This window comes from Meriones unguiculatus, chromosome 14 (genome assembly GCF_030254825.1).
Source record: "Meriones unguiculatus strain TT.TT164.6M chromosome 14, Bangor_MerUng_6.1, whole genome shotgun sequence".
Classification (NCBI taxonomy): domain Eukaryota; kingdom Metazoa; phylum Chordata; class Mammalia; order Rodentia; family Muridae; genus Meriones; species Meriones unguiculatus.
In genome coordinates, this window is record NC_083361.1 from 58,901,969 (window position 1) to 58,917,667 (window position 15,699).

Here is a 15,699-nt window from a genome sequence, read left to right on the forward strand (position 1 = left end):
AAGTTGACTTCCCAAATCAGCACACCCTGTAAAGTTCTCTTTATTCTTTTTCTTAAAAAAAAAAAAAAAAAAAAAAAAAAGTTTCTGAGAACGAAGGATCCCAAGAGCAGATTGTATGTATGCAATCTGAAACGTCCAAATGTCCATGGGTTTTTATGTACATAACTCCAATGGAAAAGATTCCCTTGACCTGTGGTCATGCTCTCACAGACTGAAGAGGGAGGGGGAGGGGAAAGGCAGGCCAACTGCAAGTTATCATATATACATGAAAAAACAGACCCTTTATCGCTAGCAGCTACATCACTGTATTAAAAATCCTCTCAACAGCCACGCTAGATGAGAACCTCGGAATAGCTTTAAAAAACAAAACAAAACAAAACACACACTTACTTAAGGAAAACCTCATTGCAAACAACTGCCCTGTTTTTTTTTACAGTGCTGTGATTGGCTTGCTTGAACAGTCCTCTGCATAACTGTCAGAAATGTACAAAAGAGCATTTTTTTCTGATCATAAAATAGATACTGATCTCAAGGTCTCTAATACTTTTCACAATACCTTCCCTAAGCAGGCACTTAAGTGTGACAAATATAAGGGCCTTTTTTTTTCCTGGAAAATCCATTTTTAATTAAAAGGAGGATTAGGTGAATGGGGGTAGCTTACTATATCAGTGTGGCACTTCCTAAACCATAGATAAACCATTAACTTCAGCTCCCCCCCACACACACACCCAAATTAAACAGGCAAATACACTAGTCTACCTTTGAACAAACTGATTGAGGGGAGTAAACAAATGGGGCCCCCGCTGGCTCAGTGAGAACTCACAGGGGCTCAACTCGATGGAAAGACAGTGAGTGGGGACAGCCAAGCAGGTTTCAGATATCAAATAATATTTTAATTTCTGAATACTTTCAATTTTCCTTGGAATATAACACACAAAGACTCGACCAAACAGTTCAGTTATTATAACTTTTACAGTATACAGAAATGTTGCACTTAAAAAAAAAACCTTCAGTTTTTTAAAAACACAAACTGTAAACTCTAAGATACTGAATCAATCACGTTACCTATAAGTGCCAACAGTGTTATTTTGTCATGCTGATTTCAATGGTAATTTTTTAAAAAGGGGAAATATCAACAATTATAATACAAAGGGCTTGCAAATATACAAACAGATATAGGATTCATAACAATTCAAGAACTAAGGGGGGGGAACCCAATTCAAATTACAAAAGTTCACTTTTTATTCAAAACCTCAGCTTGTGTCTTGGACACATTCCTTGGCTGCCAATAAATTCCACAGTTCCTTCTCTTTCTTAAAATATTTTTAAAAAGCTAGGTTTGTCATGGTATGGGGTGGGGGAAGGGGAAGCTAAGTGTTGATGTGATTCCTCCAGCTTGCTAATTAGAGTGCTCAACTTCACCTAAAAAATTTGGCCACCATTTGTAAGTGCATTTCCGTCATCTCTGAGTTGCCTTTTAAAGTTTTATGTCTTCCTAGGATATCTTCATGGACTCAGTTTTAATTCTTGCAGAACATATATTTTAATGATACACAGTTTTTAAGAAGCCAAGATTATATCAAAACTTATTATAGAACCACAGAATAAACTGGTTTGGAACCAGAAAAGTAAAAAAAAAAAAAAAAAAAAGAACAGCTAGAGGTACATAGACACAGGACAATTAATAATTTGGAAAAAAAAAAGACTTACTTTGTCCATTCTGCTAATTTTCTCCCAATCTCCTTAGATGCACTTTTAGCAATATTTTTCAAAAATTTACCAAAAAGAAAAAAGACTAATTTCCTTTTTTATACAAAAATGATAAGTAGCAAGTTGTTCTGCTCAACACAGGAGTTGATTCTTTTTTTTTTTTTAATGCATTCTGTAAAAGTTCATTTGACAGTCTCTCTCTCTCTTTTTTTTGAAATTCACAGTCCATTAAATTCTTCCCCTCTCTTCTTTTAGCAAACTTGTAACATCCTTTCTTAACAGAAGGAAATTAAGCAAACAAAACCAGTCTTTTGCCTTTTCTTTCTCTGTTTCACTCCCCCTTCTTATTTTGATTTATTTATTTATTGAATTGCCATATACGGCCAGTTAAAACTGCTGCCGGACAGTAACATATCCCGGATGAGGGTTTCGATGGGGGTTTTACCTACCAAACGGACGAAAAACAATTGCTCTATGACTGAGGAGGAGACCGTGCGGAGGGAAGGGAGGCGAAGCAAGAGCTTCCCGAACCGTGTTGGCTGATTGGGGTACTGGCTTCTAACGTACTCTTCCAAAGCGCACTGGGACTTTTCCTGCAAGCTTTCCACATGGGCTACATCAGACAGACCACAGGCATCTGGAAGAAAGTTAAAAAAAAAAAATGGGGAGAGAGGGAGAGAGAATTCATCAGATTAAGAGGTTTGAAATGGGTCACCTGAGGTGTGCCCACAGTTCTCTGTCAAACTGCCCCATCCAGAGTGGGAGGAAATGCCTATACACTGGAAACTTCAAGGGGGAGGAGGGAGGTGACAAAGCTTGAGATGGTCCTGGAGTGTTTACTTTAAAATAAAACACGCTTGGGCGCTGCAGGCTTTCATTGCCCAGTCCTCAGGCTGGGTCACTTGGAGGCCCAAGAAAAAGTGCATTGGTGCAAAGTGCACAGGCAGGCAGGCGGGCAAGCAGACAGACAGATAAAACTAAAGCCACCAACGCTTGCCCCCGCCTTCTCTGAATTTGGCTTATTATATAGTGTGTATGGGGATGGGGGGTGGTGGTGACAACCTGGCCCAGCTTTCAGTAATGGCGTCCAAGACCCTGCCTCCGATTCTCCCCAAAGAGGGCAACTCATTTTTCTCCAGTCTTTGAAACTGATTTAAGTGGCCCTTTAAAACTGATCTTGTCAGTTTAGCCTATTGAAGGGCAGCCATGCAAACTGTGATCTCTCTGTTCATTTGAGCTGTTTCTTTCCCCTCCTTTTCTTTTCTTTCCCTTTTCTCCCACCCCCCTTTATTTTATTTTTTTAAAGCCCAGGTCTCTCCAAGAATCACCCCCCTCCCTGTTATCTTCAGGAAAACACTTTTCTTTTTTCTGATATGTGAAATTACAATAAGTGCCTTTGAAATGAGAGGCTTCTTGGTGAAGACAGTTCAGGTTGTGACCTGACCTTTCAGGGCTCCCCAGACAAGACTGGGGTTAACACATGCATATTGTGAATCATTAAAACAGATATTCGAAAACAGTCACTACCACCTCCACCCCTACCACCAGAACACACATGCAACCTCCTCCACCGTGTCCAGGACTCTACGTGTCTACAGAATGCCTAGGTGTCTATGGTCAGGAATGAAAAGATCTGTTTGTCTAGGACTCCTTTCCTCCTCATTGGTCCTGTGTGTCTCCCTGTGAATCAGAAAACAGGGACCTTTATCTTTCTCTGAGGCCATCTGCATTCTCTATACAGGCCTCCATATCTTGCAAACAGTAATAAATTAAAATGTTTTGATAGTACCAGGCATTTCTTTCCTTGAAAGACCAACGAAAAAAGGCAGAGAACTAACAGTGATATCAAGAAATTAACAGCCACCTCCATCATCTGAGAACATGGACTGAGTGTCAGGTTGTGAGGATGGGGTAAAGGTGGCTATGGGACAGGACTAGCCTGCCACTCTGTTGGTGTCAGGCAAACACTCTAGATATGACGGGCTCATGAAAAGAATAAACCCTCTGCATAGAGCTCTGGCCTGGCCAGAGTGCTGCCCTCTGATTGATTATCTAAGGACTTTGGAAGGCAGGGTTTGGGGTGCCTGGGGAGGGTGGTCCCTGTGTGATAAACAGTAACTAATACAAGACAGCAGATTGAGTCTGTAGTAGACTCAGCTAATGATTTGGTTCCCACACTTCTTTAAACAACAAAGAAGAAACTGTGGCCCTATTAGTTTGTCCCATAGACTCACAGTCTCTTCTAGCTTTCTGCCTGTTAGGTTAAAGAGCTTGGGTGAGTGGGTGAGTAGGTTCCAGGCCCTTCCAATGTCCACATGTTTGTTATTCTTAGTCAGGAACCCCTTTCCTTTCTCAACCATGACAAAGGAATCAGCTGAGAACTCAGTACAAGAATGTGAAGGGTGGGGGTAATTTCCACCCACCTTGGCTAGGGCTGAACTGAGCCTGGAGGCAGCCAAAAGGCTCAGGTGTGGCCCGAAATGGAAAGCCAGACACTTTCAAAAATCATTTGGCCTCAAGAGTTAATGAATATCAGATCTATTACTCACACAGGTTAAACTACACGCAAACTAATTAGATTTCCTAATGCAGTCAATGATGGTTTTTTATCTCCAGCAACATTCATATCCAGTGCAAGTTGGCACACACTTTTGGATGCTTGAAAATTGCCTTAAGTGTTCGCCTGGACAGGAGAAGCCAGAGGCTAGCCTTCAGTCCCCTGCAGACATTCGGGAATTATGGTAGTCCTTCAGCCCTTTCTGCCCTATTCTGACAGCACCCCCCCCCCCAATTCTCCTGGCAGTCTGCATTATTTTAATGAGAATGTGATTTTGAAAAGTGCTGCTCTCAGGTTGAAGTTGCCTGGAGCCCCAGCTCCTACTGAGTTCACAGGCAAACTTTCCCCCTGCAGCGACAAACTTTCTTCTACAGAGATGATGCCAGGGCTGCAATGTGCCCAGGGGCATCTCCTCGAGGGCCCAGCCTGAGTGCCAAAAAAAAAAAAAAAAAATGCCCAAAGCTTGAGGATATTCCCTGGGGGCCAACTAGGCCCAGAGGGCCTGGGCTTGGGGAGTAAGCAAGAAAGTTCATTCCAGGTTGTCTACTGCAGGAGAGGAAGGGGCCTGAGAGGGCCTAAGGCCCCTCTGGGAGTCAGTGTGTGGAGCATCCTTCTGCGTGCCAGGACAAGCCACCAGTTATTTCAAGTTCCCACTTTAAAATGCACCCTACAGCTGGGCCTTTTAAGGGGGAAGTGGGGCTGGCCATTTTTCCAGGCCCTAACACTGTCCTGGGAGTTCTTGGGTACCTGAGAGCAGGTCTCCTTCTTACCTGAGGTGAACAGGACTATGGCCTTGAGGCAGCTGTACTCGGCAGAGTCGACGTGCAGTGCCTTGAGCTTCTCCACTTGCTCTTGGAAGATCCGTATGTGGTCCATAAAGGCGACCACCCGGTCGGCTGACATGGGGGAAGCGTGCAGGCCAGCAGCGGCAAGGAGCGGGGCGACATGGAGGGGCATGGAGCACTGCGCCGCATTCAACACGAACAGCTCGCTCCAGGTGAGGCGGAGCAGGGCCACCTGGTCCGTGATCTGCAGGTCCGGGAAGAAGGGGATGTTCCGGGCCCACTCGACGGCGCTGAAGAGCATCCGTGCGGCCAGTTCGCAAATGTTCTCGATGCCCATGATGTTGTTGGGCTGCATGCACTGGCTGCCGAAGCGCGACGTGGGGTAGGGCTCCGCGCGCAGCAGCAGAGAAATATATCCGGACAGGTACGAGTGGCAGTTGAGGGGGTCCCCGTTGGTCAGCGCAAACTGCCCGTGGGTAGGCTGAGTGGGCGGCATCCTGCCCCTCTGAACGGCTGCGGGGAGGAAAGAAGACACTCCACAGTTAATGATCAGCCTTGCTCCCTCATCCTTCTACCTGACCCCAACCTGTCCCAGGCCCCAGAACAGCGCCAAGAAACAGACAGGCCTGCTACCAGTCAGACCCAGGAGTCTTTGCCCGGCGCCCGGCAACCAGCGCTCACAAATCACCTCCCAGGCCAGCTCTGACCGCCAGAGCTCCACACTTGCCTGAGAGGCCCATCTGGGGTTAGTCTGCCTAGGACCCAGCATTGGTCACTTTGCATGGGGGGGGTCCGGTCCCCGGAGCTCTTAGCGGAATGTAGCATTCTGGGGGGCACCCTTCAAAAAAAACCTGTTAAACAGCTGATATTTCTTATTGATTGGCGAAGGGACTGGAGGGGAGCGTAGGGGGGGAGGGTGAGACGCTTTTGCACAAGACATCAACGTTTACCCAGACGGCCTGTGGCCACCCCTGAACGACCGTCCCCGAACCTTGTAACCTCAACCCCAGTCCAGGAGGGAAACCCCGGCGACAGACAGCGACAGGGGCTAGCCTCTTTGCCTGATCCGCGAGCTCCGAAGAGGAGAGACAAGGGAGAGGGAGGGCGGAGAGTGAAAGAGAGAGAGAGGCCGGCACAGACTAGAGGAAGCCGGAGAGAGGCAGGGGGCAGGCGGCGGGCGCTGGAGGAGCCCGGAGAAGGCCCGTGACGGCCGAGGAAAGCAAGCCAGGCTCAGGCTCCCGCTGTTATCTGACTCTGGACCGGGAGAGTCGCTCTCGCAGAAACACAAAGAAAGGCCGGCAGTGGCTCGCCTCGAGCCGGAGCCCGCGCCCGGCGCGCAGCGCGCCATTGGTAGAGCACCGTTGCCGGCTCTGGGCGAATTTTATATCACAAAGACCCAACTGGCGCAAAGCAAAAGCAGCGGCCCAAAGACCCCTTGCCCACAATTTCCTACTCCCTACAGGGCTCTCTTGGTTTCAAAAGTGAAAGGATAAAAAGAAAACAAGAGGTATTTTCTTTTTCTTTTTTTTAAGCAGAATGTTAATCCACGGAGGGGTCACATGAGCTCTGCCCAGGCGGCAGCGTTAATACGGCGAAGTGCATAAAATTGCCATTTGTAATTTGAACCTCCTGTACAAAAGTACAATCTCAGGTTGTTGGTTTTTTTTTTTTTGAAAAGGTGGGGGTTGGGGAGAGGGGTAAGGAGGAGGGACATATGTTGAACATGCAGGAAAAACAAGGAAAGAGAAAGAGAGAGAGAGAGAGGACTTTAAAACAACAAACAACAATCCATCCCTTGCAGAAAGGTGAACTCGAATGAACTCTCAATCAATGCAAAAGAAAGGAAAAGCAGCTCGAGGGCAGAGCGGAGGAGAAAAAGCCTGCTAGAGCCTGCTGCCTGGGGGTGGGGTAGGGGTGGCCGAGCCGGCCTTCGGACCCCCAGCTCCGGGCACCGAAGCCCCTCCGACTGCAACGCGGAGGGCTCGGGGCTTCCGTGTCCTTACCCAGAGCAGGCTAGCCAAACGCACCCAGGGCCCCGGGACCGCGGGCGGAGGGGGGAAGAAATGAGAGGCCGATACCTTCCCGTCTCATGCCCACTTTGAGGCACTTTTTGAGGCGGCAGTACTGGCACTGGTTGCGGTGGTGCTGGTCGATGGGACAGTTCCGGTTGGCGCGGCACGTGTAGCTCAGGTTCCTCCGCACGCTGCGCTTGAAGAAGCTCTTGCAGCCCTCGCACGTGAACTGGCCGTAGTGCTTGCCGCTGGACTTGTCCCCGCACACCACGCACTCGATGTGCTGCTGCTGCTGTTGCTTGTCGCTGCCTGGGCCGCCGGGGCCGCCCTGGCCGCCAGCCGCTGTCTGGGCCGGCGTGCTGGCCGGGCCCCCTTGGCCCGGCGTCTGTGGCGTGTGCGGGGCGCCAGGCGGCGGGCCCGGCACGGGCGGCGCCTGCGAGGCCTGGCTGCCTTGAGAGCCGGGCACCTCGTCCTGGGGGTCGCGCCACGTGCTGACTACCATTGCCATATCTATGGGAACCGCGTCCGGACTTCTGCTCCCCTGGCTGCGGGCGGCGGCGGGGTGGCGGCGGCTCCCGGGTCTCGGGCTCCGGCGCGCCGCCTTTTGTGTGTGCGAGGGTGCGAGAGGGCGCGGGAGGGCGCCCCGGGTGGCTCAGGGCTAGTTGATTGAGGTTGGTCAGTTTTTCCTTTTTTGTTTTTTGTTTTGTTGTTGTTGTTGTTGTTGTTTTTCTTTTCTTTCTTTCTTTTTTTTTTTTTTTTTGCTTTTGCAAAGTTTTGTCGATTGCTTGTCTGGCCCGGTTGTGTTTGTTTTGTTTGTTTCCCTCGGCTCAGCTTTGTTGGTTTCGGGGGGCTTTCCGTCAAGAGGGGAGGGCAAGGGGACAGGGGAGAGCGAGTGGGAGCAGAATGTGGAGAGAGGGAGGGGAGGGAGAGCTGCAAGTCGATTGTCTGGCTTCAAGACAGAAGTAGGAGGCAAAAAAAAAAAATCTCTCCAAAGATCTCGCTCGCTCTCACTCTCCCTCCCTCTCTCCCTCTCTCGTTCACTCTCTCGCTCTCAGATCTAGTGTGCAGCCGAGGAGTTGGAGGAGGAGAAGGAGGAGGAGGAAGAGGAGGAGGAGGAGGAAGAAGAGGAGAAGGAGAGGCGACTGTCCGGGGGCCAAGTCCAGGGCAGCCCACAGTCAGCCATTCAGGAAAGCCATCGAAATCAGGAGGATTGGGAGAGCGGAGGCGCCGGGCGCGGGTGCGCCCTGGGAGCCAGGCAGGCCGGGGCGGAGGCCGGCGGCCCGCGGAGTGGCCGGAGCTCTGCCCGGGTCCGGGGGAATCAGCATGAAAGTGGTCCGCGTCCGGCGCTGCGCGGCGTCGTCCTGGCGCTGGGCCGCCGCCGCCGCCTCCTGCCCCGGGCGCCTGGCGCGCGCCGCGCTCGCTCCGGACGCCGCCGCCGCCGCCGCCGCCGCCGCTGTTCTTGGAGGCCGCTCGCTGCTCCCCGTGGGCCGCCCGGGCCGCCGCCGCCGCCGCCGCCGCCGAAGCCTCCGGGTCGGGCCCGGAGCCGCCGCGTCTAGCGCCGCCGCCGCCGGTGGAGTCGCTGCTGCCGCTGCTGCCTCCGCCGGAGCCGCCGCCGCTGCTGCTGCTGCTGCTGCCGCTGCCGCCGCCGCCTCACACACATAGGGAAAGAGTCAACTCGCCGGCGGCGGGGGAGAGATGATAAGAGAGAAAGGAGGGCAGATCAGCACCTAGAAGCGCATCCTTCGTGCGCAGAGGGGGGAGAAACGGAGAGAAAGAATGAAAGAGGGAAGAGCAGCGCGGCGCCCGGAGAAAGGAGGCAACTCCGGCAGAGGAGGAGGAGGAGGAGAAGAAAACACACACGCGCGCACGCACGCACACACCGCGGAGAGAAAAAGAGCAGAATCAAAGTGATCAAATATGCTAAAAAGGGGGGCGCGGGAGGGAATGCGATTTATAGGCGCCGGGGCTGGCAGAAGTGGCTTCTCCGCGATCAGCTCACTGAGCTCTCTATATAGTGAACTTTGACACGACTGCTGCAACTTAGCGCACGTTGCCATGGCGACGGCGCGCCTTATAAGGCAGCCGCCGGGGTTGGCCTGGCCCTGCGCGCGCGCGCCGCCCCCTCGCCGTCATTGGCCGGAGCGCGGCGGCCCCGCCATGGCGGCGGCGAGTGCAGCCCGGTCCTAGCGCGAGCGGCGTCGCGGAGTGCCGCGCGGGGCGCGCGGGGACGGAGGGGGGCGGGGACGGGTGGCCGCGCCGCCCAGGGCCGCGGAGCGGGGGATGGGCCCCGGGCGGGCACGGGAGCGCGGACCCCGCTCGCCCCGCACCCGGCACCCCGAGGTTGCCTCCCTCGCGGCGAGGCTAGCGCGCGGGCGCACCATGCTACGCCTCTTAAAGGTTCCGCGAGAGCTTGAGGATGGAGCCGAAGACTTTAAGTCTGTTCGCAACTTGGCGAAGCCACTAAACGCGCGGCTCGCGCTCCACCCGGGACTCCCGGCGCTTTATGTAGAAGTCCACGATGCCAAAGGCGGATAATGCAACTCCCTTCTTGTAGAGGGGTACGCAGCGGAGGTGGCAGGGTGCCTGGATCTGGGCTTGCAAACGAAAGATTTGGCTAGATCCGAGTGGTGGCAAATCCTTTGCTTAATGAACTCTCATCACTTGTTCGGTTTGGTAGCTCCTTTTTGTTTGTTTGTTTGTTTGAAAAGAAACCGTTCGATATTTGCTTTTTTTTTTTTTTTTGGAGGTTTAGTATTTTATAGATTTGTGGCCTGACATTTTAGTTGCTCAAATGAAGCATCTCGGATGCTTAGAAGCACAAGTAGACTTCACCTCATTGTCATGAAGCAATTAAAAAAAATTCCCCTCAACTTTATTTTTCTCTCATTGGCTTTAGCTAACTGGCCAGTCGGTGACCTGTCACACACACGGTCATGAAAAGAGAGAGAAAGACCTTTCTTCCCGCTGATGGACAGGCGGAGGCAGCCGCTCAGCCTCGCCTGTGCACACCCTCTGCACACACATGTAAACGCACATGTATCAGATGAACATTTGTCAATGTACACAGACAAAGACATCCAAGAAGATGCTGCTAGGTCACAGAACAGTTGAATACTGAGTTCATTGTTCAAATTCTCCTTAAACATCCGTATAGTCATTAAAACACACCCAGAGAGCCTGCTCCAAATTGGAAATAATACCAGCACAACTCAGAAGAACCACAAACAAGCCATAGTCTATCTCCAGAGAATCACTAGAAAAAACAGCCTCACAGCCTGTCATTCTGCTCAGTGTGCCCAAACCATTGATATTGCTTGTCTGAATTTGTGCCCCAGTTTCAAACATTAAACATACAGAACTACACCCCAGGACACATTATATTTCACGGACTAAACTTGTTGTGTGATTAGGTCCAGTTAGTTGATTGTGAGGATTTCGTATTTGTATGAGAAATTTGTGTCTAATAGGGAATACTTTGAACCAAGACAAAAACTAAATCCATAAATCCAACAGCTTTACCAACAACTAAATTATTTCTACACAAAAGATGCTGGGCTACAGGGGAAAAGGGGGGGGCATTATAAAGAGCAAATTGACAACTTCAGAAAAGCATCCTGGGTAGCACAGAAATTTGGCAATATAAAGTTACTTTAATAAAATAAACCAAACGTGCAATTGACGTGAGAAAACTGCACTTTCAGGCTGTTTCTTTTACACATACAGGCAGAGTGTGAGACAAGGAACACATGAAGACGTGGGCAGGCAGAAGCTGACTTTTCGGCAAGGAAAAAAAGCATCCTATTTAAGCTTCTCCCTAAAGTCTTCCTTAGCCCTCTCTTTCTCTACTGAAATCACATATTGCAATAAAGCGGCAGGTGCTGTGATTATTTGAATGTTTTAAGAAATAGCAAGCTCTAGCATGTACTAGCCTATCATAAACCTGATGTGTAATAAGGTGGCCACAGAGTAAAGCCAGGCTGAACATTTCTGGCTGATTAGAGACACTATATAACTTTCTCCTACAGAGAACAAGAAAGAAAGATGGAAAATAAATCATTTCAGAGAAGTCTGGAATTTTTTTTTTAAACTTCTCCCACTAAGGAATTATTTGATGCTTCAAATCTCAGAATAGAGGCAAGCTCAGCATATAGTGAGACTGAGGTTGACACAGGAAATCTAATAGGTATTCCCATCTCAAGTTAATAGATGAGCATAATTGATTATAGAGAAATGTTAATCTTTGCCTCTACAGTGCAGCCATTTCCATGGTAAGATTACTCTTTGCGCACACACACAGAGATTATTTTTGAGGAGAAGCTTCATATACGTATTTGTGTGTGTTCTTCATTTTTCTAGCTAAAGAAACTACAGCCTTCAAATCCCATATATATTATGAATCACAGAATTGCAGACAGCTAGGCACATAGCCATCTAGCTACTATTAAGGCAAAGGTGCTTCACTTTCGTATTTTAAGGTTCATTTAGCTATAGAAATGCTGCTTAGAAAAAGAAAAAAAAATCACCATATGAATTGTAGCTAATTTTACTGATTGGATGAAAAGACAGGAAAGCCGAATTGAGGGTAGGGGAAGCAAAAAATATTTTTTAAAGCCCTTATGAATGATGCCCAGGTGTCCTCAGACTAACAGGTACAAATCTATATATTATTATTATTTTTTTAAACTCCAACCAAGCCTTTTACTGCAAATGTAAATTTATTTTAATGAGAATGGTGACAAGCTTTATTTGACTGGTCAGAGTTAGAAAAAAAATTAGTCTTAATCTGAAAAAAAAAATCACCAATTCGCAGGAATATGGTTTCCTTACAGAAAGTGGTTGGCTGGTCTGTAATTCTTTACAGATTAAATCACAATATGAATACAGACCCCAGCAATGCGGAGTTTAACTCTGAGCTCAGTAGAATCCAGGATCCATTGAATTTCTCCTTTCCCTCAATCTAGTCGTGTGTGTTTTTCTCTTCCACCACACTGGAGCCTCGTGAATAGGGAAGGGGCTTCCATTGTGTCCCTCTGAACTTCCAAGTCAATGCAATTTTTAACCACTGGCTTGTGGTACTTTGAAAATCACCAGGGGCTGTCAGAGTTGGGTCCTCTGAAAAATTTACAGTGCTAAATCAGAGCATATGCTGGGAGGGAAAAAATTGCTTAAGATTGGAGCAAGTACAGTATCTGTCTGCCCCCTAGTGTAAGAGTCCTCGCTGTCTAAAATCCAACTTTAAAAGAAAAGGAGCCCTTAAAGGGAAACGACTTGGGGCTCACGTAGGCATAGGAGAACGAAACTTCTGTACATTTTAATCTGAATAATTCTTCAGGATTGAAAATTATTTGGCTGTGGCTTGGTTGGATCGCACTGGGATCTCGTCGTCTCTACGTTTCCCGAGTCACTGGTGAAGAGGTGATTTTTTTTTTTTTTTTTTTGAACTGGGTTTATGTGCGTCCCCCTCACCCCTCCTTTCTTTTTCTTTCTGCCTCTGTCGTCTCTTTCGCTGGCTTTTTTTTTTTTTTTTTTTAAATGAGGAACCCTTCCATGAACGTTTTGCACAGAGAACAGAATTGCTTCTAAAGTCAGCCCGGCGCGGTTGCAATAGACAGCAAAAAGGTAAACGTTTGCCTGAAATCCGCACGCCAGCTCCACCACCCCGCCCGATGGTGAGTACCCTTCTCCTTGCGATTCTCCTAGCTTAACAGAGCGCTCGCCTTCCGGAACCGCGGGCCGAAGGCGCCGGGCAAGGCTTTGGTCCCTGCCCGCCAGCCTGCTTGCCTGCCTGTCTATCAGCTGCACAAGGTTGCAAAATGAAGCGCAGAGGCAAATGAACAGGAAATTCTGATACCTAAAGCCAGGCTAGCAGCCCCTTCGCTAGCAAACCCAGTCATCTGCTGCTCGGAAAACCAGGCTCCTAGGATTGGTTTTCAATCAGTTCTATGGAAGGAAATGAGTTTGAGAAGACAGGACGAGGAGATGGGAGGCAACCGCAGTCTTTATGCTTCGGTTTAATCATATTTTGGCAGCTTTGCAATTGTATTTCCCCCCTCTTCCACCTCTGCTACCCCACACATGTAATAAAAAATGGCAACGCACTGAATTGACTGCCCCCCTCCCCGGACCCCCTTCAACCACAGTCCAAGGCATTGCATACACATTAGCAAAGCGATTTTCTGAAAAGCCCCAAGTCATCCCCAACCCCACACAGCACAAGGAGAAAAGTGAGAAAGAAGAGAAAGAGAAAAAAATACAGTAAGCAAACATACCAAAACCATATTTGCCTTGTTCAAGGTCCCAAACCGCTTGCATCTTCCTTCTAAACTGGAATAACTCTCCTTTAGTTTGGCGGGTGAAATAAACGCTTTGTTGGCCCCCTGAAAAGATGTGTCTTTGATAATTAAAGAGACTCTCCTCCTCGGTGTTTATCTAAGCGATTGTGCAAACTGATAAAAAAGTAGGCATTAGTCTGCAGGGAAAAAGAGGAAAGGTGAAGGGAGAGATCTTCCACCTCAAGGAAGTGCTTCCCTGTGTACCAGGCGCTCTCAGCCGTTGGAAAAGCCTGCACACTAACTTTAGAGAGAGACACAGCTTCAGGGAGCTTTGTACATAGCTGCTGAGGAATGCAAGCCTCGCCTTTAAGAAAAAAAAACCCCAAACCGTAGGTAGGAGATGTCTGGAGTGATCCTTGTCTCTCATCTGATGCCTTAGAAGGAAGAGTGCGTTGTTACACCTTGTTTGGGGCTGGAAAGAGGAGACTTTAAAAACACCCTTCCAATTGGAAAAAAAAAAAATCTCCCAACTTAATGAGTTTAGTCGGAGGCTGGAGCAACCGGCTCAGCCTTAGCAGAAAACCACAAACAACTATAGGCAATATTACAAAGCAGGACAACCGGAGGCACAGCCAAATTCCACTGTTTGGGGTCGAGAGGGATGGAGGCTAATCCTAAAGCAAGTTGGAAAAAAAAAAAAAAACAGAGGTGGGAGAGGAGGGGGGGGAGGAAGCGGCAGCCTAGTAGACTGGCAGACAGGGTCCTCTCACCCCGATCAAAGATAGAACTTGAAACATTGAAACAGGAGGCCAACATTTTTTCTTAGGAATCTGTTGGAATCCTCATTTTCTACTTTTAACTCAAGCCCCCCCCCAGTGATTTTTCTCCCTCTCCCCTGTGGATTACTGCCTCCCTCCCCTTTCCACTGTCCATTCTAGAACTTTCCAGAAGAGGAGATCCATTTCTTTTGGGGGGGAGGGGTTCCCCATTTCATGCCTTCAAATAATGAATACTTAATTCATTCCCTCCCTTTATCAGTTCCCCCAAATGAATAAAGGAAGCAGAGATACAATAACTAGCAAAAATTGAGGATAGATGGATCTGTCTTTTGCAGTTCAGTACAGTTTTAACTAATGGATTTTTGTTGTTGTTTTGTTTTAAGAGAAGAATAATGGGGAAACATGGATCTTTTATTTTAGGAAACTGTTATGGTAAGATGTATGTCAGACTTGACAAATGGAACTAACGCTCTTCACTGCTTCTTGTCCTTGTCTTAAACAGGAATTAAGTTAAACACAGTGCTGAATGTTAATTACATGTTTACTGGCTAATGAAAATTACAAATGGTTTTGCCACCTCAAACAATGATGAAACTCTGAAGACACTGTAATTATATACTTTGAGGGAAATAACTCAGAATATTGATCATAAGAAGTGTAAATCTTTTTTTAACTATTCATTAATACCATAAATATGGGCTACAGAAGTTTTTTTTTTTTTTTCTTGTGGTTTGTCTCATCAGCTACACTGATGGTTGGTGGGACTACTCCTAGAGAGGAGGTGAACTCTGTCTCTTCGAAGGAGGCCACGTGTGTAACTCAGGAGTTATACCCCTCCCTTCTGCCCCGCCCTCTTCATCCTAGTTGAAGGTCGAGGGACCTCCAACAGGGAGGCCCATCTCTAGGCAGGTGAAGGTGATCTCAGCCCGCCTCCTCTCCTCCCATTCTCTTGCCCTCTCCTCTCCTCCTCTCCCGCCTCCCTTTTCTTTTCATGCCAGGTCTGATCGATGGTCACCTTCCCCAGCCTGGGCGTCTGGGATAACCTAATGAAAGACCAATTAGACCTGGCAACTCATTGCCACCCAGAGATGCAGTCCTGCCCACTTCAGCTCCCTCCTTCATAGGTGGCAGTTCATTGCTAGAGAAGGGGGGGGGGGGGGAAGCTCGGGAGAAGGGGAAATAGGGTTGGTGGTGGCTGTTGGGTAAGGTGGCTCAGGCGCTGAACCAGAACTGGGTTTTGGAGTAATTATTTTGTGGTCGTTTTCTTTCAACTTTGGCCAAATTTAGAACACTGGTAGCCATTCCATTCTTGAGGGTCAAAGGTGAGAGAAGCGCTAACCCTAAAAGGCAGGCCCGCCCTGTCCGAAAGGCCAAATCGGGCCTGGGGTGGGGTAGGGTGGGGTGGGGGGTGGCAAAACTGCAGGAGTCCTCCGGGATTGGGGCCGGGAGGGGAGCTGAAACCCGCATGCGGGAGTCCATCACCAAGTGCAGGTTTAAAGTGAAAATTGAAGATTTTGAAAGAAGTGTTCAAAGCTTGCGGGACTGGAGTCCTTTTCCCTGAGAATTCCCAAGGCTCTGGTCTTT

The 15,699-nt window shown here is 48.7% G+C and overlaps 1 protein-coding gene and 1 long non-coding RNA gene across 15 annotated transcripts in view; one reads left to right on the forward strand and one right to left on the reverse strand.

The window, feature by feature from the left end:
- Nucleotides 1-871: 871 nt before the first annotated feature.
- Nr2f2 (nuclear receptor subfamily 2 group F member 2) lies at nucleotides 872-13,985 on the reverse strand. Of its 4 annotated transcripts, none has more exons than XM_021659098.2 (3): nucleotides 13,334-13,985; nucleotides 5,038-5,565; nucleotides 872-2,347 (listed from the first exon to the last, which is right to left on the reverse strand). In XM_021659098.2, the coding sequence occupies exons 1-3, from the start codon at nucleotides 13,374-13,376 to the stop codon at nucleotides 2,073-2,075; spliced, it is 846 nt and encodes a 281-aa protein (XP_021514773.1). In that variant the 5' UTR covers nucleotides 13,377-13,985; the 3' UTR covers nucleotides 872-2,072. The 4 variants fall into 4 exon arrangements, with proteins under 4 accessions (XP_021514773.1, XP_021514772.1, XP_060223312.1 ...); XM_021659097.2 differs by lacking the exon at nucleotides 13,334-13,985 and adding an exon at nucleotides 7,131-7,633; XM_060367329.1 differs by lacking the exon at nucleotides 13,334-13,985 and adding an exon at nucleotides 7,056-7,192.
- LOC110562387 (uncharacterized) overlaps nucleotides 9,289-15,699 on the forward strand; it is a 48,520-nt gene continuing 42,109 nt past the window's right edge. For 5 of the 11 annotated variants that reach the window (XR_009585577.1, XR_009585568.1, XR_009585569.1 and 2 more), the window contains exon 1: nucleotides 9,289-12,733. This is a non-coding gene — a long non-coding RNA (uncharacterized LOC110562387). The remainder of the gene's footprint in view (nucleotides 12,734-15,699) is intronic. The other 6 variants (XR_009585572.1, XR_009585570.1, XR_009585576.1 and 3 more) reach the window with 4 other exon arrangements.